The sequence below is a fragment of the Pipistrellus kuhlii genome, unplaced genomic scaffold (assembly GCF_014108245.1).
Source record: "Pipistrellus kuhlii isolate mPipKuh1 unplaced genomic scaffold, mPipKuh1.p scaffold_m20_p_17, whole genome shotgun sequence".
NCBI classification, from domain to species: domain Eukaryota; kingdom Metazoa; phylum Chordata; class Mammalia; order Chiroptera; family Vespertilionidae; genus Pipistrellus; species Pipistrellus kuhlii.
Genome location: NW_023425482.1, coordinates 16,219,801 through 16,245,090, shown reverse-complemented (window position 1 = coordinate 16,245,090; position 25,290 = coordinate 16,219,801). Strand labels below are relative to the sequence as shown.

Below are 25,290 nucleotides of genomic sequence, written 5' to 3'. Positions count from 1 at the left end.
CGGTTGATTGGCATACTCGTTAACCAATAAAGTCCCGTAGAGGTGAGGCGCGGCGGGGCACTGTCGATCCGCGCGCTCTGATTGGCCGGGGCGCTGCGCGTTGCGGCCGGCGGTGGTTTCTGGCTGTGCATCTGCCGGGTGTGCACCTACAGGTATTCGCGGGCCGCTGGCGGTGGGCTGTGGGAGGGAGGAAGGGACGGCGACCTCGGGGGGAGTAGGCAGCCTTGGGGATCTCCCGCGAGGGCGGCAGGCCCGGGGTCCGGGAGCGCAGCGGCCGCAGCGGCTCCTTGGCCAGGCCTCGCCCGGCCTCTGGAGTTGGACCTTGGGCGGGAGCCGGGGTCGCGGCAGCTGCCTTGCGGGCACGACAACCGAGCGCTGGAGTCCACGAGGACCAACATCTTAGGAAGATCCCGGTTGCCCTTGACTACCCACCCAAAGCCGAGGTTTTATTTCTCTTAAGTTTGTATCTCCTAGGGATGAGCGGAACGTTGGGGGTCCAGGGTGACATCTGTATGAACCGTATTAGCTGAATGACCTGATAGTGGTCCAAGCCCCATCATGCTCAGCTGTTACTTTCTCAGACAGTCTGCGTTTCCTGGTGTGCTTTTAAGTTCATTCAGAGTTTGCTCTTAAAGACTTATTAATATCTTGTCATGGGATTGTTAGCGACCACTATACTAGACGCTGAGGACATACCTGTCACGGGGAAGCAAAGGCCAGTCATGGTTTGCGCTGGTTTAGAACTTGCAGCCTGATGGGGAGATGGCTTACACAAGCCATCAAATGCATGGAAACTGAAGGAAGATGCCCGGGGCTTTGAGAATAAAATAAGGAGAATCGGATCGACCAGAAGAAGGCTTCCTAAAATAAGTCTCTTTGAAATTAAGATATCAAGCATGAGAAATTAGAAAAAAATAGATAGTTGACCTGGCAAACAAAGAGCTAGTTGAAACGTCCTTCAAGGCTAGTGTGACTTAGGGTACTCGGGACTCTCCCAGTTCCTGCTAGAAAGTGGAATCTGAGACCCGCCTTTGTATCCCATACCTCCTGCCAGCTTATTGATATTGAGTAGATGAATGGGTGGTAGTGGTACCGTTTTTTTAATAGTCCCAGGGTTTATTGGGATTTTTGTTGTCCAATATAGTGGATTCTTTTACATCGTGCTTAGGTTATTTCTGTATATTAGGGGTGTCGAACTCAATCAGAGAAGGGGCCAAAATCTAAAATCCAGCCTAAATCGCGGGCCGAATGGTTTACTGAACAGTCATAAATTGTCATTGTGATGGAAACGCAGCGGAGTGCAGTGATGACAGCGCGGTGCGGGCCACGTTGCAAGGCCTGGCAGGACGGATTTGGCCCGCGGGCCTTGTGTTTGACACATGTGCTGTATATGATTGTCTCCCCATTAAAGACATAGACTCATTCTCCTTGGTTTGTAAGACCAAGGTATGCATTCAGTAAGTTGAATGAAGAAGCAAAAATGGAAAGTTGCTGCTTACTCAGGTAGCCCAGATAGAGGATGAGCAGTGAACATTGCAAAACAGCTAAAATGGTGCCGCTCAGAATTACCACCGTGAATTCATTTTTGTCACCTTTATTGAGATTCATTGAGAGCACGATGAGAAGGGATAAGGAAGAACGTGGTGTGACAGAGTTTCGAGAAACCCCAGCCTTGACACCTTAAACCATGGACACAAAGTCCTCATCTGTAGAAATTTCAGTCAGATATTTATTTGGCTCTGTCCACCAGTGTTTCACCATCTTTTTGATCAAAGGGCTTTTGTTTGAATAATGAGTTGATTGAGTTGTGAATAAATCAATTGAAATTTTGGTTAAAACAAAATCTGAAGAGAGTTTCATGTTCACTGTATACAACCTTAAAAATTTTTTTTTTAAATACTATGTTTTTGTTGATTTTAGAGAGAGGAAGGGAGAGGGGGAGAGAGATAGAAATATCAATGATAATCATCGGGATAGGCTGCCTCCTGCTGACCCCCTACTAGGAATCAAGCCTGCAATTTGGGCATGTGCCCCAACCATGACCTCCTGGTTCATGGATCAACACTCAACCACTGGGCCACAGTGGATGGGCAACATAGAGGTTTTATTTTTATAAATATTTTTTTTATTGATTTCAGAGAGGAAGGGAGAGGGAGAAAAAGATAGAAACATCAATGATGAGAGGAAAATCATTGATCAGTTGCCTCCTGCACCCTCCCCCCTCCCCACTGAGGATTGAGCCCACAACCTGGGCATATGCCCCTGACTGGAATCGAACCTGGGCCCCCTTCAGTCTGTAGGCTGACACTCTATACCCACTGAGCCAAACCAGCTAGGGCAACAGAGATATTTTAGATCAAACCGTTTACCCGTGACCTGCTTTGACTTGGCCTAAGAAGCCAGGAGTCTTATGTAATGCCTACTTATCTCTTAGTTTTTTCCTCATTTTTTTCTTTGGTTATCTTCCGTAGGGTTACTTTCAAGATGGACTCAACCCTCACAGCAAGTGAAATTCGGCAGCGATTTATAGATTTCTTTAAGAGAAATGAGCACACCTATGTTCACTCATCTGCTACCATCCCATTGGATGACCCCACTTTGCTCTTTGCCAATGCGGGCATGAACCAGGTAAGGCTTTTTCAAAACCCTTCTTCCTGGCTATTTGTCCATATAGGAGGCAGCAGAGAGTGATAAAAACAAAGCTCTCAGAGTCCGACAGAATCCCGGATCTGTCACTCACTGTGTGGTCTTGTGGAACTTACTTTATGTCATTGAGTAATAATAGTGCTTGCCCTTAGATTGAAGAAAGGATTACATAAAGCTAATGCATTAAAAATGTTTAGCACAGTATTTGAGTAAGTACTCAAATATTAGCTTTTTAAAAATATATATTTATTGTTGGTGTTTTTTTTACAGAGAGGAAGGGAGAGGGTTAGAGAGTTGAAAACATCCATGAGAGAAAAACATTGATCACCTGCCTCCTGCATATCCCCTAACGGGGATGTGCCCGCAACCAGGACACATGCCCCTGACCGGAATTGAACTTGGGACTTTTCAGTCTGCAGGCGAATGCTCTGTCCACTGAGCCAAACTGGTCAGGGCTCTTATTTTTAGTTGTGATGAGAAGCCCCGATATCCATAGATAAAACCTGTATGCCTCTTGAGAAAAATGCAACTGAAAGTAAAATTGTCAGGCCAAGTCAAAAGAAGGACATGGGTAAGCAGTTACATCCTGTGTTTAGTTTATTAAGTTTTGCCTTTGTTTTCCCCTAAGGAAAAAGCTGTTTTATTACAATCAGAAGCTGGGTTAGCCTTGCTGAGCCCGGAAGAGAGTTGTTAACTGTTGTGGTTCTCCTTCATATCTTCATTATCTTTGTTGTTGTTTTTTCTTTATAAAACAAGCCAGTTCTTCATGATTCTTTCAAAGCTTTGCTTTCATTCTCATTCTAGGACATGCACAGTTTTATTGGGTTTTTGTAGTCTCTCTCTCTCTCTCTTAAATTGATTTCAGAGAGAAAAGGAGAGAGAAAGAGATAGAAACATCAATGATGATGCCTGGCCAGTATAGTGTAGTGGTTGAGCCTCATCTATGAACTAGGAGGTCAAGGTTCGGTTTCCAGTCAGGGCACATGCACAGGTTTCAGGCTCCTGGGCATCCAGTGGGGGGTGTGCAGGAGGCAGCTAATCAATGATTTTCTCATTATTGATATTTCTATTTCTCTCTCCATCTCCTTTCCGCTTCGAAATCAATAAAAATATATTTAAAAAGAAGAAGAGACATCATTTTCATTTAAAATATATATATAATTACTGCCATAGTCGGTTTGGCTCAGTGGGTAGAGTGTTGGCCTGTGACCAAAGGGTCCCAGGTTTGATTCCAGTCAAGGGCACATACCTCGGTTGCAGGCTCCTCCCTGGCCTAGACCCTGGTCAGGGCACATGCAGCAATCAACAGATTGATATGTTTCTCTCATATCAATGTTTCTTTCTATCGTTCCTTCTCCCACTCTCTCTAAAAATCAATGGAAAAGTATCCTTGGGTGAGGATTTAAAATATATATATAATTACTAATTATTTCATTTTAATTCATTCAGTTTTACATATTCACAAGTGGCTGGTAGTTACCACATTGGAGAGATCTAGTGGGAAAAATAAGGCAGAGTTACACATATAACAATGGTGTGCCATAGCAAGGTGATACTGTCTCCCTACACATCCAGTCATGTTGATTTTACTCCGTTAATGAAGGTCTCAATTTTTTTTTCTTCCTTCTCACCTTTACTACCAAGCCGGTATATCGCTTTTATTTTTTAATTTTTTTAAATATATTTTTATTAATTTCAGAGAAGAGAGAGATAGAAACATCAAGGATAAGAGAGAATCATTGATCAGCTGCTTCCTGCATTCCCCCTACTGCGGATGGAGCCTATAACTGAGCATGTGCCCTTGACCGGAATCGAACCTGGGACCCTCAATCCGCAGGTTGACACTCTGTCCACTGAGCCAAACCGGCTAGGGCGCCAGTACATTGCTTTTCGAATAAGTTCTTCCAGAAAGATGATATAAACCCTGACTGTCAGATTTGCAAGGAAGCACACGTTTCAGCTTTGGTTATTACCTTGGATCTGGCAGGCCTTTCCCCTGCACAGGTCATGTCGCTGGTGGGGACCGTGAGAGAACTAAAATCGGGGAGAAGCTGCTCCAGGATAGGTTGCCTCTGCTGTAGCCTCACAGGGCCCCCTGCCTCTGAAGAGAAGTTTCTCTATTCCTGCTAATTAAATCAAACTGAACAGTTTGTGTATGCAGTCTTCCTGTCAGTCTGTGGCCACCTATTCTACCTACAGCTCTTTAGAAGTTGAAATGTGCCCTTCTTTTTTTCAGTTCAAACCCATCTTCCTGAACACTATTGATCCGTCTCACCCCATGGCAAAGCTGAGCAGAGCTGCCAATACCCAGAAATGCATCCGGGCTGGGGGCAAACACAATGACCTGGACGACGTGGGCAAGGATGTCTATCATCACACCTTCTTTGAGATGCTGGGCTCCTGGTCTTTTGGAGATTACTTCAAGGTAAGATCAAAGCAGGACGTCTGTTGGGGTTTTGAGCAAAATAGTCATTACTACTGAGGGAAGCGGATTCTAATTTTGCTTGTTTAGAGTATGAAATATCACATAGGGAATAAATCTTCTAAATGATGATATTTTTAAGACTTCCTTGTGGCAATACTTATAACTTGATGATTATAGTTCACATTTGGATTTCTTGCATAAATCACTAATCAATCCTGAATTCTGTTGAGTTTACTTACTTATTTTTAAAAATATATTTTTATATTTCAGAGAGGAAGGGAGAGAGATAGAAACATCATTGATGAGAGAGAATCATTGATCAGCTGCCTCCTGAACACCCCACATTGGGGATCAAACACGCAACCCAGGCATGTGCCTTGACCAGGAATTGAACCATGACCTCCTAGTTCATAGGTCAATGCTCAACCACTGAACCATGCTGGCCAGGTATCTGCTGAGTATATAAGGAAGATATTATCTTTTTCTATCCGCATTCTCAGGATCTGGACTTTTTGTCCTCATACTAGAATATTAGAATAAACCAAACACTGGCTTGTCCATGTTCCACATCTTCCTTTTTGTTCCTTTTCGTAGGAATTGGCATGTAAGATGGCTCTGGAACTTCTCACCCAAGAGTTCGGCATTCCGGTGGAAAGACTTTATGTTACTTACTTTGGTGGGGATGAAGCAGCTGGCTTAGAACCGGACTTGGAGTGCAAACAGATCTGGCAAAACTTGGGGTAAGACTGCAACTCACATTTGAAGGGAATGGAGGAGTAAAGTGATTGGTGCAGAGTAGGCTTTTAGGACTTGGAGTGCATTGCCATTTCCCATTTCACGATGGAAGTGCAGTGACTGAGTAATTATCCTTTGGTACACACATTGTTTCTTAGCAGGTTTGATTGGTCATTCTATTTTATTTTATTTATTTATTTTTTAAAATATATTTTATTGGTTTTGTACAGAGAGGAAGGGAGAGAGATAGTTAGAAACATCAATGAGAGAGAGTCATCGATCAACTGCCTCTTGCACACCCCCTACTGGGGATATGCCCGCAACCAAGGTACATGCCCTTGACTGGAATCGAACCCGGGACCCTTCAGTTCCCAAGCTGACGCTCTATCCATTGAGCCAAACCGATCTCGGCTGGTCATTCTATTTTAGAAAGCCAACATAAAGAGTCATATTTTTTTTTTTCAATGTATAAATTTTTGTATATTTTTAGAAATTGTGCATATAATTCATGTATTGTAAAAATCCAAACTCATAGAAATGTAAACACAGGAATTAGAATATTTCTAATATTAACCATTGTTAATAGTTTGCTATCCCATATATACTCTTGCAGGCCTTTTTCATATTTCTGTAGCCCTATGTGAATCTTTTTCAACAAAGTGATATTCTTAATATGAAACAGTTTATTTCTTATGGAAATGTAATGGCATCAAACAGGTCTAGGACAGGAAGTTGTTTTTGTTTTTTATTTGGGGATGTGGACTGAGGAGAGGTCAGACCTTGGTTCGAGATGCAGGAGAGGAGTAGTAGAAACCATCTGGGTTTTTGTTTTTTTGTTTTTACAGCTTTTTGGGGGCATAGAGCTTTTTTTTTTTTAATTTTTATTGATTTTTTACAGAGAGGAAGGGAGAGAGATAGAGAGCTAGAAACGACGATGAGAGAGAAATGTCAACCAGCTGCCTCTTGCACACCCCCTACTGGGGATGTGCCTGCAACCAATGTACATGCCCTTGACCTGATTTGAACCTGGGACCCTTCAGTCCGCAGACCGATGCTCTACCACTGAGCCAAACCGGTTTCGGCAGCCATCTGGGTTTTTAAAAATGTAATTAATTATAAAGTAAAATCATGTAGCATAAAAGGTAACATGATAGATGAGCTGTATGTGTCTTGTGCTTTAGACTGAATAGAATCTGTGAAGTGCTGTATCACAAGGAATCTGTGGAGCGATGGACCCTGTAGACAGCTGGGGTGCCATGGTGTCCTTGTCTCATCTTCCATTTTTGGTTGTTTTGTTGTCTCTTCTTGTTCTTTTTACTGAACTCTGTTCTTTAGTACGTAACTTTTTTTAAAAAAATACTATGTATGGCCTTAAGCTAATATCTTTTTTTTTCTTCTTTTAAATCCTCACCCGAGGATATTTTTCTTTTTCTTTTTTTTTACATTTTTTTTTTATTGATTTCAGAGAAGAAGGGAGAGGGAGAGAGAGATAGAAACATCAATTATGAGAGAGATTCATTTATTGATCAGCAGTTTCCTGCACGCCGCTTACTGCGGATCGAGCTCACAACCCAGACATGTGCTCTTGACTGGAATCAAACCTGGGACCCCTCAGTCTGCAGGCCGACACTCTCTACACTGAGCCAAACCAGCCTATCTTTTTAAAAAAATATATTTTTATTGATTTCAGAGAGAGGAAGGGAAAGGGAAAGAGATAAAAACATCGATGATGAGAGAAGCATTGATCGGTCACCTGTGCACTCCCCCTACTGGGAATTGAGCCCACAAACTGGGCATGTGCCCTGACCAGGAATTGAACCTCGACTTCCTGGTTCATGAGCCACACCAGCTGGGCTAGTGTATAACTTTTTAGTAACGTAAGCAATGCTGTCTTTCTTTCTTTCCTTTTTTAACTTTTACTTCAGATATATTATTGAATCCAGCTTCCCCTTGTACTTGGCCTGAAATTTCTACGTGGTTAGACTCTGTAGTACTTGAACATTTTGGGCAGTAACATATGTGAAACTTAAATAATAACCTTGACTTTTTGAGTCTTGTTTTACTTGGCTTTCTCTGTGTCTGTGCTTTGTTTATTAAGTAAGCACAATCTTTTTGGATTGCTTTATTATCCAACAACTTTCAGCAGTTAGCTATTTTTGAAATGTTTTAATCTTATTAGATTCTTTTTGGTATCATTTTAAGGTAAAATGTAGATGACTAAATTGGGGTGTTTAGCGGTAACTTTAATCAGCAGGTTTTTTTGTTTTTTTAACACTTATGTCATATAGTCATTTTTTAAAATGAAGAACCATTTGTTAAGAAAATATTTGCTTAAATTTAGGTGGTATGCAGCATAAATGTTTCCATTTTTAATGTGTTCCTTTCTAGGTGTTATCCGTATCTTAGGATACTTTTATTTAGTTATGTTTGGAGCATAAGTATATTTTGTATTCTATTGTTATCAGTCTTGAGAAGAATCATGTTCTGCCTCTTTAGCAGGGTCTGTATGTAGGCTTGGCATTAGTAATTGCCGGAGAGTGGTCCATCTTTGTAGAAATTTATAAGGATCTCTTTTTACAGTAGATGCAAGTCTGTGCTAAATCCTGTCCGTGGTTATAACTAGGCTTATCTTCCCCACTGTGTGCAGGGTGGATGACGCTAAAATCCTCCCCGGCAACATGAAGGATAACTTCTGGGAGATGGGTGACACAGGCCCATGTGGTCCCTGCAGTGAGATCCACTATGACCGGGTCGGAGGTCGGGATGCTGCACATCTTGTCAACCAGGATGACCCCAACGTGCTGGAGATCTGGAACCTCGTGTTCATCCAATATAACAGGTGGCCATCTATACTGAGATACCCCGTATATACTCTTCCAGGCTTTTCTCATATATCTGTACCCCTGTGTGCTGCTTTTTCGACAGAGTGGAATTCTTCATATGAAAGTTTATTTCTTAGGGAAATGTAATGGTGTCAAACAGGTCCAGGACAAAGGAAGTTTGGGTTTTTGTTTTTATGTCCTCGAGCTGCACAGAGAAAGAGGAATCAGGCAGGTAGCTGTCTTCTCATCCTGGTCTCTGGGGACTGGGGCAGTGCTAAAGCAGGCACTGAAGGCATCATGGCATCTTGTGGCACACTCTTTTATTTCTCAAGTTTTCCCTCTGATCTCTGGGTCAGAGCTGGGGCTATTCTTTTATAAATGAGTTTTATTTCCCATGATACCTACTTACCCAAGAATAATTTTTTCCATTGATTTTTTTTTTTTTCTTAAGAGAGAGGAAGGGACGGGGAGAAACAGAGAGAGAGAGAGACATATCGATTGGTTGCCTCCCATCCACACCCCAATTGGGACTGGGGATGGAGCCTGCAACTGAGGTACATGCCCTTGACGGGAATCAAACCCAAGGTGCTTCAGTCCATGGGCCAATGCTCTACTGAGCCAAACCTACTAGGCCTAGACTGTTATTTTATTTTTTTATATATTTTATTGATTTTTCACAGAGAGGAAGAGAGAGGGATAGAGAGCTAGAAACATCGATGAGAGAGAATCATCAACCAGCTGCCTCCTGCACACCCCTCACCGGGGATGTGCCCCCAATCAACATACATGACCTTGACCGGAATCGAACCTGGGACCTTTCAGTCCGCAGGCCGACACTCTATCCACTGAGCCAAACCGGTCTTGACTATTTTATTTTTTTAAAATATATTTTATTGATTTTCTACAGAGAGGAAGAGAGAGAGATAGAGAGTTAGAAACATTGATGAGAGAGTGTCATCGATCAGCTGACTCCCGCACACCCCATACTGGGGATGTGCCTGCAACCAAGGTACATGCCCCTGACCGGAATCAAACCTGGTACCCTTCAGTTCGCAGGCTGACGCTCTATCCACTGAGCCAAACCGGTTCGGCTAGACTGTTATTTTAAAGCAGGCGTCCTCAAACTTTTTAAAGTGGGGGCCAGATCACGGTCCCTCAGAGAGCTGGAGGGCCGGACTATATGAACTACTAATTCCTACTGTAACACCTCAGCTGCGCTCACTGCCCAAAAAACCTGGCGGGCCTGATCAGACTCCTCTGCGGGCCGCATGTGGCCCGCGGGCCGTAGTTTGAAGACGCCTGTTTTAAAGCTTAATTTTTTTTGAAACTTTGCCTCCCTTCTAAATGGACCCCAGAATACTTCTTACCTTTCTCCCTTCGCTCCCCTCCTCCCACCAAATCAGGCAGGGTCAAATGACAAGTCCTGATCTGCAAGCTGCTGTGTAAATGAGTTTTAATTGACACGGAGAGGTCTGAGTCCTCGTTTCAACTTCCCTTTTCTCTGATCATGCAGGGAAACCGATGGAACTCTGAAACCTCTTCCTAAGAAAAGTATTGACACAGGGATGGGCCTAGAGCGACTGGTGTCTGTTCTGCAGAATAAGATGTCCAACTACGACACTGACCTCTTTGTCCCTTACTTTGAAGCCATTCAGAAGGTACTGGTCCTTTTGCAAACACTGCCAGCTTGTGTGGAAGTTTTCAGGCGGGGCTCTTAGCAGTGCTGTCTAAAGTAGAATAACCAGATGCTTTGCCAGCTCAGGGTCCTGTGACCCTCTGCCATCTTTACTGCTAATAACACAAGGTTCTGGGCACAAGGCACTAGAATGTGTGGAGAGCAAGGGGCTGGCTGAAGGCGCTTTAGCCCCATTGCTCTCCCCTTTCTTGGCAAGATGATTGTTCTTCCTCCGAATGCCCCTCAGTCCTCTCGGAACCTCTTAGGGCAAGGCAAGGCCAGAAAGGCTGTTTCCTCATGTGCTGCCTCCTGGATTTTATCTGTAGGGCACAGGTGCCCGGCCATACACTGGGAAAGTTGGTGCTGACGATGCTGATGGGATTGACATGGCCTACCGGGTGCTGGCTGACCATGCTCGGACCATCACTGTGGCTCTAGCCGATGGCGGCCGACCTGACAACACAGGGCGGGGGTACGTTACACTTGGGGCCATGCTAGGACTCTGTGGAACTTAAAGCTATGTTTTGTTATTGTTTCTTTGTCTTCTAGGTAATTGGAGGGAAACTTTATTCGTTAAGGGATGAACTGAGTTTCAGATCACAGTAAAGAGTTGTCGCTTTATTAATTCTTTGCATAAGTACAGAGGATATGGATTGATAGAATATTGGCAGCAGTGGGGTAGGGTAGGTCCTGACTAGCTCCAGGCAACTTCTTTACTGACAGGCAGGGCCTGGGATGGGGGAATCATGTCCACCATTTGGTCTGTACTTGCCTCCATCTCTGGGGGCAGGAGAACAAACTATGATTACCCCAGATCATCCTTGATGCATATTTGTAGATATGTTACTGAGTTTTGTGTTGAAATTCATGTTAATGACCTTGGGGAATGCAAAGAGAAGCAATCATAGGATAAAAGAAAGTCCTTGAAAGAGAAAGACAAAAAGTTTTGCTTTGGGTCGAATTCCAAAGAACTTCTACAAAATATTCAGCTGGGAACTTAACGTAAAGGGGGACTGGGTTCTGCCTCTTATAGGTATGTGTTGAGACGGATTCTCCGCCGGGCGGTGCGATACTCCCATGAGAAACTCAATGCCAGCAAGGGTTTCTTTGCTACATTAGTAGACGTTGTCGTCCAGTCTCTGGTAGGTCTATTTCCCTGTTTGCTTCTTTTACACCAAGCACATACCTTGAGGGGTCTTGGGAGGGAGGGAGCATACTGTTAATGAGCTTTTTTAGAGGAGGTCATGGAATAGTCCCTGGCTTCACTGGGTCCTCATTTGTTTCCCCTCTGCCAGGGAGATGCATTTCCTGAACTAAAGAAGGACCCAGATATGGTGAAGGACATCATTAATGAAGAGGAAGTGCAGTTTCTCAAGACTCTCAGCAGAGGGCGTCGCATCCTGGACAGGAAAATTCAGAGCCTGGGAGACAGCAAGACCATTCCCGGTGAGGACCAGTTTAGTTTTTTCCTTTCTCCGACTAGGCTGTTTCATCTCCTTTTTTTTACAAACTGACAGGGGACTCTCATGCCTCCAGAGGCTGAGCATAGCTTGGTTAGAAGCTTTTAAAATTATAGAATACATTATTATGGTAAAGTATTCAAAAAACATAAATATAAAAGTGAAAATCCTTTCCCCAAACATATTTCTCAGAGGTTACAGCTCTTAAGAGCTGGATGTATACAAATGTGTGTGTGTGTGTGTGTGTGTGTGTGTGGTGTGTGTGTGTGTGTGTTTTCCAGCAAAAATGGGAACAGATAATTCTGGTTTTTGAAAATTGCTTTATTTTTTTTACCAGACAGTACAAATTAATTCTGAAAGTTTTTTTTCTTTTTGAAATCCTATATAATAAAGAGGTAATATGCAAATTGACTGTCATGCCCTCACAAGATGGCTGCCTACAACCAGGCTGGTAGACGGGTTAGTGAGGGACGACTAAATGACTGAACAAGCAGGTTGCATGGGATGACCAAGTCGGCAGGGGAATTAGTGAGGGACGACCAAACGACTGAACAGCAGACTGTGTGGGGTGACCTGGTTGGCTGTGGTGACCAAACTACATGGGGTGACCAGGCGGGGGGAGGAGGGGAGTACGTGGTGACTGGCTTGGGGGGGGGGGCACAGTTAGGGGCAACCAGGCCGGCAGGGGAAGCAGTTAGGGGTGATCAGGCTGGCATGCAGAGGTAGTGAGGGGCAATCAGGTCGGCAGGGGGGGCAGTTAGGAGTGACCAGGCAGGCAGACAGGTGAACGATTAAGAGCCAGTAGTCTAGGATTGTGAGAGGGATGTCCTACTGCTGGTTTAGGCTCTATCCCTAGGATGGGGCCTAAACCGGCAGTCAGACATCCCTCAAGTGGTCCCAGATTGGAGAGGGTGCAGGCTGGGCTGAAGGGGACCCCCCACCACCACCACCAGTGTATGAATTTTGTGCACTGGGCCTCTAGTATAATATAATTTACAAAAGGAAAGGCTGATGAATTTCACAAACTGAACACACTTGTTTAGATTAAGAAACAGACTTCACTAGAGAGCTCTCGTGCTTCCTCCAAGTCATTTCCAAAAGATTTGATGGCTTTTGTGACAAGTGCATAACCCCAATACTCACCTCATCTCTTTAAACCCTGGTCACTGTCAGCGTCCTCCTGGGAAGGGCCTGGGGGCTAAAGGCAGGGGCCATCCACAGTACTTGACCATTCCTTTGTGCTGTACAGGGGACACTGCGTGGCTTCTCTATGACACCTATGGCTTTCCCGTGGATCTCACTGGTCTGATTGCTGAAGAGAAGGGCCTGCTGGTAGATATGGACGGCTTTGAAGAGGAGAGGAAACTGGCCCAGGTAAAGAATTTGAGGAGTGAGCAGAACTAACACCCACCAAGGCAGAACTTGGCTGCAAAGCAAGCAAGAGTTTCCTTTCATTAAAGTCTTTGAAATCCTGTTTTCCCTAGACCACAGTGGGTCTCAGCTGGGGGCATTTTGGCACCTCAGGGGGGCAGTTGGCAATAATGTCTGAACATATTTTTGGTTTACACAACAGGGGGCATGCTACTCGCATCTAGTGGATGGAAACCAGAGGTGCTGCTCACACCCTGCAGTGCACAGGGCGGCCCCACAACAAAGAATTACCTGCTGAGATTGAGAACCCTGATCTAGAGTTTTACATTGGACACAGTTGAGCAGTTTGGAGTTCTACATTAGGATAACTATGCTTGCTTCTCTTACTGGCAGCTGAAATCACAGGGCAAGGGAGCTGGAGGGGAAGACCACATTATGCTGGACATCTATGCTATTGAAGAGCTTCGAGGAAAGAGTCTGGAGGCAACAGATGATTCTCCAAAGTACAGTTACCGTTCGGACTCCAGTGGGAGCTACGGTATGTTACTGAGCTCGTTTGGGCGTTTGCAAGAGGGGCCGAGGGTGTCTGTGGTAGCTTCTCCATCAGTGCAGTAAGGTCATGCTGTGTAATTTCATACTCTTTTGAAGTAATTCTAGATCCATAGGGAGTGTTTTGTTTTTAAGTTTACAGGGAGATTCCTTATACTCTTCACCCAGTTGCTGTCATTGTAACATCGGATAGGAAATCAGGAAATGGACATTATATGATTCACAGTGGCTGTTGAAGTTTGCATTGGGGATAATAATATTCTAAGATATGAAAAATCAAAAAGGCACTACACGTTTTTCCCCCTTTTGCTCCAGCAGAGATATCTAAACCTACCCAAGCAAGCTCACAAAAGAGTATATTCTTTGTGAATTGACCTTGAAGTAGGGAATTTATTACTGCTATTAAAGAACTCCTAATCACATTCACCACGTTTCTGCTCAGTAGCTGAGTTAGGGGGACCAGCTGCCCCAGTTTCCCCAGAACTGCCTCAGTGCTGACACTGAAAGTCTCGCATCCTAGGAAACCCTTGGGTCCAAGCAAACCAGGACAGTTTGGACGCCCTCTGAGTGCTGCATTCTCTGGTGGGGAGCCAGTGTGTTAAGCCTTTTCATGGAGTCTAGTGGAGCTTGCTTTCAAACAAAATTATATAATTAGGCCCTTTGAGACTTTGAGAAAAAGAATGCAGCAAAAGCCTGGTAAGAATGTGTGACCGAAGTCATTGACCCCGTTCCCCTCCTCTGCAGCGTTTGAGAGCGCCGTGGCTACAGTGGTGGCTCTGCGCAGGGATAAGATGTTCGTGGAGGAGGTGTCCACGGGCCAGGAGTGTGGAGTGGTGCTGGACAAGACCTGCTTCTATGCCGAGCAAGGAGGGCAGATCTACGACGAAGGCTACCTGGTGAAGGTCGATGACAGCAGTGAAGACGTGAGCCAACACGCATGCTTTATTGTTAGCCAGAGATGGGGTCTGACAAAGGGCAGGCCTGGTCTGGGGCAGCTTTGCTGGCCTTGGGGAGCAGACCCAGAGTTTTGGGTTGTGTTCCAGTCTGCATTTCTGAAGCTGAGGGAGCTGCTTACTGCACCATGTTGCTGTCATAGCCATTAGGTCCGCTTGTAGCAGGGTCCTTGCGGCCAGATGCATGGGTCGATCCTCGGTTCCTCTGTGCTTTCCTCATAAATAGGGAGAGGCAGCTCTCAGAGGGGCAGCATCCTTGTCAGAGTCTCAGCCTTTAGCTCTGCCACTGCTGACTGTGGTCTTGGATGAGTGACCTAGTCAAATATGTGTCCATATATAAGATGGCATGTGCACATAATGTAAATATGTACATAGTGGTGCATGTGTATATATAGATAATAAACATGTCGCATTAATGGTGTATAAGTATATACACGCATGCCAGTGAAGAATGTCTTAGAGAATGTGTGTATGTGTAATTTGTATCTGTAAAGAGAATTTTATACATTTGTTGGTTTATTTATTGGTCTCCTCCTTGACTGTCTTCAGAAAACTGAGTTTACAGTGAAGAACACTCAGGTGCGAGGAGGGTATGTGCTACACATAGGAACGATCTACGGCAACCTGAAAGTGGGAGATCAGGTCCGACTGTTTATTGATGAGGTGAGTTGAATTATATTGGTCAGCATTGAATCTGATTAGTATTCACCTCTTTTTTTTTTTTTTTAATTTATTGATTTAAGAGAGAGACAAGAGAGAGAAACATCGATTTGTTGTTCCACTTATTTCTGCATTCATTGGTTGATTCTTGTATGTGTCCTGACCAGGGATTGAACCTGCAACCTTAGCATTTTGGGATCATGCTCTAACCTGGGGTACCTGGCCAGAGCATTTTTTTTAATTTTTGTTCAGCTTTGTTGAGGTATAATTGACATGTAAAATTATAAGGTATTTTAAAGTTCAGTCATACGCCACTTAACAATGGAGATATATTCTGGGAAATGCGTCGTTAGGTGATTTCATCATTGTGCAAACAGCATAGAGTGCACTTACACAAGCCTAGATGTTATGGCCTCCTATGCGCTAGGCTGCATGGTATATCACCGTTGTACATGTAGCCTGTCATTGACTGAAACATCGTTGTGCAGCACGTGACTGTACATCACAGTGATTTGGTGTATTTACTATTCACCTCCTCCAATAAATTGGTCCATAATTGTAAGGGATGAATCTGAGAGTTAAATTTATATACATGCTCCCATGTCAGACCACAGTGATTTCCATTGTGATCCTATAGACTTGTTTTCATGAATTGCCTTTCTCCAGGTTAACTTCAAATGCTTCTTCAGGACCCAAAGATCCTATATTAATTAAGAAATAGATTTTATCTTGGGGAAAAGGGGAGTGGTGGATGCGGGAAGAGACTGAACATAAACTGTGCACCTATGGGTGAGGACAGTGGGGGGTGGGGAAAGGGCAGAGGGTGGGGTGGAAACCTGGTGGAGGGGGGAAGAAATGAGGAACCTTTGTAATAATATGAACAATAAAGATTGATTTAAAAAGTAAATAAATACTCAAAATGGATACAGGACTTAAACATCAGACGGGAAACCATAAAAATACTAGAAGCATCCTCAGGCAGCAAAATCTCAGACGTATGCCAAAAGAACTTCTTCACTGATACTGCCCCTAGGGCAACGGAAGCTAAAGAGAAAATAAACAAATGGGACTACATCAAAATAAAAAGCTTTTTTACAGCAAAAGAAACCATCAACAAAACAACAAGAAAGCCCACTGTGTGGGAGAACATATTTGCAAATAACACCACTGATAAAGGTTTAATCTCTAACATCTACAGACAGCTGATACAACTAAATAAAAGGAAGATGAATGATCCAATTAAGAAATGGGCAAGGGACCTAAATAGAATATTTTCAAAAGAAGACAGAAGGAAGGCCAAAAGGCACATGAAAACATGCTCAAAGTCACTAATTATACGAGAGATGCAAATCAAAACAACAATGCGGTACCATCTCACACCTGTCAGAATGGCCAACATCAACAAATCGACAAACGACAAGTGTTGGCGAGGTTGCGGAGAAAAAGGAACCCTCGTGCACTGCTGGTGGGAATGCAGACTGGTGCAACCACTGTGGAGAACAGTGTGGAGTTTCCTCAAAAAACTGAAAATGGAACTCCCATTTGATCCAGTAATCCCACTCCTAGGAATATATCCCAAGAAACTAGAAACACCAATCAGAAAGGATATATGCACCCCTATGTTCATAGCAGCACAATCTACAATAGCCAGAATTTGGAAACAGCCTAGGTGCCCGTCAGCAGATGATTGGATCCAAAAACTATGGTACATCTACACAATGGAATACTATGCTGCCATAAAGAAGAAGGAATTCTCATCATTTGCAGCAACCTGGATGGAATTGGAGAACATCATGCTGAGTGAAATAAGCCAATCAATGAAAGAGAAACACCACATGACCTCACTCATTTGTGGATAATAAAGAGCATTATTAACTGATGAACCAAAAGATAGATATAGAGACAGTAAAGCAACAAGCAGATTGTCAAATTACAGCGGGGAGGGGAGGAGGATCTGGGGGAGATAACAGATCAACCGAAGGACTTGTATACATGCATATAAGTACAACCAATGGACATAAAACTATGGGGAGGGAGGGGATATGGGGGAGGGAGGGAGGGGGCAAAAAAAATCATTAAAATATGTAAAAATAAATAAATTAATTAATTAAAAAAAATAAATAAAAAATAAAAAAATAAAAAAATAAAAAATAAAAAAAATAAAAAAAATAAAAAATAAAAAATAAAAAGTAAATAAATAAATAGAAAAGAAATAGATTTTAGCCCTGGCATGTACTGAGTTGCAGCTTCCATTCCCAGCCCCAGTTTGGGCTCATGCAAGAAGCAACCAATCAATTCTCATTCCTCCCTCTCTCTCTCTGTCTTCCCTTCTCCCTAAAAATCAATGGGAAAAAATATTCATTGGATAACGATTAACAACAAAAGAAATAGATTCTATTGTATGTGACGAAGCTCCAAAATAACAGTAACTTTAAATAAGATAGAAATGTTGCCAGGACCGGTTTGGCTCAATGGATAGAGCGCCTGCTTGGGGACTGAAGGGTCCCGGGTTCGATTCCGGTCAAGGGCATGTACCTTGGTTGTGGGCATATCCCCGGTAGGGGGTGTGCAAGAGGCAGCTGATCGATGACTCTCATCGATGTTTCTGACTCTCTATCTCTCTCCCTTTCTCTGTATAAAAATCAATAAAATATATTTTTAAAAATAAATAAATAAATAAATAAGATAGAAATGTGTTTCCCACCTAAAAGTCCAGGCATAGAGGCTGTGCCCCACCAAGTTTTTGGGCCCAGCTTTCCCTTGCTTGTTGCTTTGCCATCATTCCTGGGGTGTTGCCCTTGATTTCATGGTCCACAAAGGTAGCCATCAGATTGATATTCTAGGTCTGGGATCGGCACTGTTTTGGAAAGGGCCAGATGGTAAATACTTTTGGCATTTGGGGACATAACAATCTCTATCACAACTGCTCAACTCTCGTTGTGGCACAAAAGCACCATAGATGAAATGTGCACATATGAGTGTGGCTGTATTCATAAACCTCTTTATAAAAATGGTGACAGGCCAGATATGGCTCACAGGCCATGGTTTACCAACTCCTGTTCTAGGCAGGGGGATAGCATGCCCTTTGCCGTTAAGGGTATGCTTACAGCTCATTGACCGGAACTTATCACATGGCTACACTTAGCTGCAAGAGAAGGTAGGCTGTGGAGTCTTTATTCTGGGCAGCCATGTGTCCAGCTAAAAATTACAGTACTTGGGGAAGATGGGAATGGCAAGTATTGGGGGACAACCAGCAGTCTGTTGCAGATCCCTCCACCAGCCGCCTCTCTTTACAGCCCCGACGGAGACCTGTCATGAGCAACCATACAGCCACCCACATTCTGAACTTCGCCCTGCGCTCCGTGCTTGGGGAAGCTGACCAGAGGGGCTCCCTGGTTGCCCCTGACCGCCTTCGCTTTGACTTCACTGCCAAGGGAGCCATGTCCACCCAACAGATCAAGAAGGCTGAGCAGATCGTTAACGAGATGATTGAGGCCGCCAAGGTAGGCTGGATCGTGTGTAAGCCCTTGGGGCATGAACCTCACTCCTTCCTGCACCCTCACTTTCTGACCACAGAGTGCCAACCCACATGCTCTCGCTCCATCCTGCCATATTCTGTCCTGCACGCACATTTGCTGAAAGCAGTGATTCTCAGACTGTGCTCAGTGGGGGCAGTGCCGGTGCTCAGCAGAGGGTCTGAGGGCCTCTGGGGAGCGGCAGAGAGAGGTCTTTGCTCCACTCCCTGCTTAGGAAAACCAGAGCCCTTCTAGTTATGTCTGCTTTACATAAAGCACAGCCATGTAAGATTTGGTTCACAGTCTAACAAAACATTCTTGGGAATTTCTATTTTGATTTCCTCGACTATACATAGTACCTTCTTTCAGGAGGCTGTGGCACATAAGGGGCAGAGCCAGGATTAGACACCCCCGAGCCCTGCCTGCAGGACCACACTCGCTCTAGTGCTCCCTGCTGACCGCCAGAGACATTTCCAAGCCTTTGTTCTGTCTTCTTTCCCCGCAGCCCGTCTATACCCAGGATTGTCCCCTGGCGGCAGCGAAAGCCATCCAGGGCCTGCGCGCTGTGTTTGATGAAACCTATCCTGACCCTGTGCGAGTCGTCTCCATTGGGGTCCCAGTGTCCAAGCTGCTAGATGACCCCTCTGGTCCTGCTGGCTCACTCACTTCTGTTGAGTTCTGTGGGGGAACGTGAGTACCTCAGGGGGAGCTGTAGTGGGGCCCGTGGCATAACCCCTGGCGGATGTAGGTCCTAGGCCGGCTCTCGTTCATCTAAGGTTTAAACAAAGCCCCAGAAGCGCAGTTGGCAGACAGCATTCCCAGGAGTCTCACATCGCAGTGCGTGTGATTCCCCGGGTTGTGATGAAGTGTTCTTCTAGGAGGAGGAAGCACTCCCCACACACTGTTTGCTCTTGTTCCTGTGCTGATCCCATAGAGCTGGGATTCTTGGCCTGTGAATTCAGGATTCAGCAAGGCCATAGAGTGCTCATCCAGCTCCTCGTCTGGTCCCAGCCCCTTTCCCTTCCTGGGATCTCACTTAACTCCCTTTGCTGCTTGAACAGCATCTGAGCTATTAATCTCATTGTCTCGGAGCCCGAGTCAGACCCCTTGGTAGGCGCAGCTCAGTTTGGCTTGGGATAGCCACTTATTTCCGCCAGCTTGAATCCCTCCATAGCACTTGGTACCTCCCTGGGGTCTTCTGGGATGTTCCTGCTTCTGAAGGAAGCTTGGTGAAGCATTCTTGGGGCCTTTTAGGGTCCATCTAGGGCCTTCTGCAGGCCTCAGGCAGGCAGAGAGCAGGAGAGCATGTAGAGGGTGAAGGAGTATATGAGGACCCGGCTCCAGGCCTAATTTTGCCCTGACACTTTGCATAGAATTCTTTAGAGCACAGAAGCAGCTTTCAAAGACTCTATGCTTCACAGGATGACTGAGAGATAGTGAGAATTTGAGGTTCTCGGAGCAACAGGGAACAAAACCTGTTTGTTTAAAGGGTTGTAGGATTTTAAATTAATCTCCAATATTCTCTCAACTAGTGAACTGGGATAGAAAAATATAGCTTATGTTCCACTAGAGAGAACCAAAAATGTGAATGAATGTAGAGTCCACCAGCAGTTATATGATATTGGGTATTAAGGACTACAGTTTCATTTGATCTCATTTGATTTTCCTAACAGCCCTGTGAGGGAGCATAACACCTATTCATACATGAGAAAACGGGCTCAGAAACATGGCGTCTAGCTTAATGTCACAAAGCTCTCAGCCCCTTCCTGGCCAAGCTGGATTCTGCAGCCTGGCTGCAGGGCCAAGGGCTTCGGGGGTGCCATGGGGACCAGGGCACCTGGGCTTCCTCATAACCACGGGCTTTGTGTTCTGCCATCAGTCACCTGCAGAATTCGAGTCACGCGGGAGCTTTTGTGATTGTGAGTGAAGAAGCGATTGCCAAGGGCATCCGGAGGATCGTGGCTGTCACAGGTGCTGAAGCCCAGAAGGTGAGCAGATTGGGCTGGTTCGTGGCTTAATTCAGCAAGGCAAGAGGAGCTTAATCCTCAGATCCACAGATGGTTATGTGGCTGCTGCAGTCAGCAGCAGAAATACCTGGTAGAAGTAAGCCACCAGAGCAGAAGACTTTACAGCTTAATCTTACTTTTCATCTGTTCAATACATGCAATCCTGCCTTGTATCCAGTAATATATCTGTGTCTAGGAAGGTTAGCCATAGTTTTGCTGTGACTTCCAGTGTCCCCAGCACTTACTCACGTCGCCCTGGGGGTACGTGCCTAGTTTGAGACGGGAACAGTTGTGTGTGGTGGGGACTGGCTTGTGCCTGCTGTGTGTTGAAGCCTCCTAACTTATGGCTTCTCAGTCACCCCCGAACCTGAGCTAGTGCAGTCTTTCCGCTGGCATGTGAGGAAGGTGCTCCTCTTTGGGTCAAGAGGCTGCAAACACCTGCTCCCTGAAGGAGGAGAAACTTCTGGTGTCTTAGGGATGTGCTGTTCCATCGCCCGCCATCAGCGATGGCCCCAGCTGTTTATAGACAGAATAGTGACGCTGAAAGGTATCTGGAGTTACAGCTCTGATTGTCCCCTCCAGGCCCTCAGGAAAGCAGAGAGCTTGAAGAAGTCTCTCTCTGTCATGGAGGCCAAAGTGAAGGCCCAGACTTCGCCCAACAAGGACGTGCAGAGGGAGATCGCTGACCTTGGAGAGGTAGGTGGCTTCCCGCTCCTCAGGGCCTGCTCAGTGCTGGATCCTAGGCCTGGTGATCAGACACACACTGTTCCTAAACCCTCAAGTCTTGGCTCTCAGTGCAGTGGGCCTTTGGACTGGCTTCTGTTGTCACGCAGCCTTGCAATGGGGAGTTTATGGACCCGGAACCTGGCTGCAGCCCATTTCCAGGAGCAGGGGGCCCGTCCCAAGCATGTGCACACTGGTGTGGAGGGAGGTTGGGGAGGAGCTGTGGTGCCCGGTTTCCAGGCCTTCCGGTGTTTGTTAATATTCGGGGACTTCCAGTAAGCCCTTCTCAGGCTGTGTTCACCGCTTGGTAGGGACGAGGTCGTACAGGGCTCCCATCTCTTTATTCTGCCTTTCTCGCCAGTCCTGCTTGTTAAAGCTGCTGTAGTTAACCCTGGCTGGTGTGGCTCAGTAAACTGAAGGGTCTCAGGTTCCATTCCTGGTCAAGGGCACATAACCTGGCTGCAGGTATGATCCCCAGCCTGGTCAAGCAGCTGCTGAAGGCAACCAATTGATGTCTCTCTCTCGTTGATATTTTTCTCTCTCTTGCTCCCCTCCTCCACATCCCTCTTCCCTTCCACTATCTCAGAAAGTCAATGGAAAAAATATCCTCAGGTGAGGATTAACAAAACAATGAAGTGCTGTAGTTATTCATAAGTGACTGACCTCAAGACCGATGGATACCATATTTTTGTTTTCTCTTTCCTTCTGGACACTAATCAGGGAGGACTTTAGTGTTCAAAGCTAGAAGAGTGGGGTGGGCTGGGCTGGGCTGGATCCTCACATCCCCGCTCCTTGCGGTCCATATCTGAGTGGTCTTCCGGTTCTGGTTCCAGGCCCTGGCCACTGCAGTCATCCCCCAGTGGCAGAAGGATGAGTTCCGGGAGACTCTCAAATCCCTGAAGAAGATCATGGATGACCTAGACCGGGCCAGCAAAGCTGATGTCCAGAAACGAGTGAGTCCTGGCAGTGCTGGTGGCTGGAAGGGCACCGACAGGAATTACCCAGAACAGACCGCTGTATGGGTGTCAGTCTGGGCCTTGGACCTGAAACCTCTCTTACGGACCTTCCTCCCTTGTAGGTGCTGGAGAAGACAAAGCAGCTCATTGATAGCAACCCCAACCAGCCCCTCGTCATCCTGGAGATGGAGAGCGGCGCGTCTGCCAAGGCAAACGGGGGCTCCAGGGGCGTGGCTCCAGGGGCTGGCTCTCAGGCATTGCTTGGTGTCTGTCCGCTGCTTGTCTCCTCTAGGGGGCTCACCAACCCTTTGGTGGCTGCAGTCTGAGTTTTGTGACTCAGAGTGGAGTGGTCATCTGAAGGCCCACTCTCTCTGGATTGAGGTTAGGCTAAGCCATGGAGAGATGTGGTGGCTGGCAAGCTGTGACTCTTGGAGATGGAGGCAAACCTTAGAGAGTCTGAGAGTGGCCAGGCCCTGTGCTTGGTCCTCCTCCATGCAGGCTCCCAGGACCAGCACCTGCTCTAGGAAGGAGGGGGGAGGTGGGCAGGGAAAGCTCCGAGAACTGAGCTCTGCAAACTCGCTGCACTTATGGGGAGCCTGGCCCCCTCCCCAGGGCCGTGGCCTGACACCAGGTCCTCCTGCAGGCCCTGAACGAAGCCTTGAAGCTCTTCAAGACGCATTCCCCACAGACGTCCGCCATGCTCTTCACAGTGGATAATGAGGCTGGCAAGATCACATGCTTGTGTCAAGTCCCTCAGGTCAGAATGCCCTGCAGCCCTGCGCCAGTGGGTGCCTGTAGCTTTTCTGAGGGAGCTCAGTTCTTACCGTTGTTTGCCCAACCCCCAAGTGTGTTTGTGCAAACCCCATTGGAAGTGGTCCTTCTCTCTTAAAAAAAATTGATTTTAAAGACAGGAAGGAAGGGTGAGGGAGAAAGAAAAGGAGGGAGGGACATCAATCATCTGCCTCGCGCACATGTCCCAACTGGGAATTGAACCCACAACCTGGGTATGTGCCCTGGCCAGGAATCAAACCTGCCACCTTTTGGTGCACGGGAAGACACTCCAACCAACTGAGCCACACTGACCACGGCAAAGAAATAGCCCTTCTCCTGCCCTCCTGTTAGTCCCCTCCAGCATCCCTTACCCTCAGGCCCTCTCCTTGGTGGATGTGTTGAATGGTGCTGGCTGATACCTGGCTTTGTCACTCAGTATATCTTCTCTTAACCAGGTACAGCTGTAGGGCCTGCCTCAACCTCCGGCGATATCACCCAGGGCAGGAGTGGGTGTCTGTGGTTTCCCATCCTTTTTCTTTCCCTCCCCTCTCAGTGCCTCCCTCAGTTCCATCCTCTGTCCTGACTCCCACTTCTTCCTGTCTTCCAGAATGCAGCCAACCGGGGCCTGAAAGCCAGTGAGTGGGTGCAGCAGGTGTCAGGCCTGATGGATGGCAAAGGTGGTGGCAAAGATGTGTCTGCTCAGGCCACAGGCAAGAATGTGGGCTGCCTGCAGGAGGCGCTGCAGCTGGCCACTTCCTTTGCCCAGCTCCGCCTGGGAGATGTGAAGAATTGAGGGGAGGGGTGGCTTCCACTTGGAAGCGTCTCCCCCACACCCAGATGTATCCGCCAACCAGGAGATCTCCACCTGCCACACGACACTGGAATCTTGGGACCTTTAAATAGCCCCATTTCTCCTCCTAACTCAGCGGTAACTGGAACTCACTTAGGCGCCCATGTTACATTTCTGCTGGAGCCCTACACCTCAGCACCATCCGTGTAGAACCACTATCCCAGTATTGCTACTTACCGTTGTCATGCTTATGTCTATAGACAGTTCTCTGCAGACCCGCGGCTCTAGGTCTGCGGGAAGGAACCATTTTTGCTGCAGAGAATAAAAGGACCATGTGCAATACTCGATACCCTGTGATTTCTATCACTATCCATCCTCCCACCACCACCACCACCACCAATAGGTGCCCCTGAGTGAAGACTGAATACTGTGGTTCTGGCTGCAGTCCATACAGCGTCCAGCCCCAGACCCCTGGGTTTTGGGAATGGCCCCCAGGATTGCCTCACGATGTTTGTGGAGGTGGCCCCCAGGATGGAGCAGGAGTGAGATGGAGAGGCGTGAACCACCAGAAGATCCACAGAGATCCTAAAAGCAGAGAGAAGCTCCTTTTGTGGAGCCTCTCGTGGGAGAACTTCCCCATTTCTTGGCCTATGTCCCTCTTCCCTTCCCCTTTGGGATGTCCTCTGAGACGGGAGGTACTTAGGGCACATCAGTTGCCTCCCCCAACTCCTTTGCCCCATCATTCCTGTTTCCTTAACTCAAAGATGGACAGTGAGCATGGACACCCTCCCTGGCCCTGAACCACTTCACCCAAGCCTGATGCAGACAGTTGGGTTTGGAAACGTGCGCTGGTAGGTTAAGTGTACTGCTGACCTACACTGGCTTCAGCTGGTTTCCTGTCCTCTGGGCACAGCAGGCTGGCTGACACGGAGGGAGGGGGGAAAGCAGGTCTGTGCTGTCACAGGAGAAGGGTGCCAAAACCCTGGATCCAAGCACATGCTGGGCATACAAAGCTTCACAATCCAGGGCAGCAGAGATAATTCCAACAAGTGCCAGCCAGGGTACAGGAGTGAGCAAGACAAAAAGTCATTGCCTTCTTGGGTAAGGCAGTGGGGAATACATAAAACAGTCACACAAGTAAGTGTAGAATTAAAATAAATACAATCTTGCCCTACCAGTGTGGCTCTGGCTAACATCAATCGACTCATGAGTCAGGTCACAGATTCCCAATCA

The 25,290-nt window shown here is 46.2% G+C and overlaps 1 protein-coding gene across 3 annotated transcripts; it reads left to right on the top strand.

Moving 5' to 3' along the window:
• On the top strand, positions 1–24,401 carry AARS1 (alanyl-tRNA synthetase 1). Of its 3 annotated transcripts, none has more exons than XM_036441030.2 (21): positions 1–152; positions 2,472–2,628; positions 4,883–5,071; positions 5,666–5,811; positions 8,454–8,645; positions 10,142–10,286; positions 10,630–10,775; positions 11,337–11,445; positions 11,599–11,749; positions 13,013–13,137; positions 13,528–13,672; positions 14,428–14,606; positions 15,186–15,299; positions 18,593–18,799; positions 19,317–19,501; positions 20,691–20,799; positions 21,400–21,513; positions 22,374–22,493; positions 22,619–22,705; positions 23,140–23,253; positions 23,875–24,401. In XM_036441030.2, exons 2-21 carry the CDS (start codon positions 2,485–2,487, stop codon positions 24,058–24,060), a joined length of 2,907 nt encoding a protein of 968 aa, XP_036296923.1. In that variant the 5' UTR covers positions 1–152; positions 2,472–2,484; the 3' UTR covers positions 24,061–24,401. The 3 variants fall into 3 exon arrangements, with proteins under 3 accessions (XP_036296923.1, XP_045438643.1, XP_036296928.1); XM_036441035.2 differs by lacking the exon at positions 1–152 and adding an exon at positions 172–443; XM_045582687.1 differs by lacking the exons at positions 10,630–10,775; positions 11,337–11,445.
• The last annotated feature ends 889 nt before the right edge of the window (positions 24,402–25,290 follow it).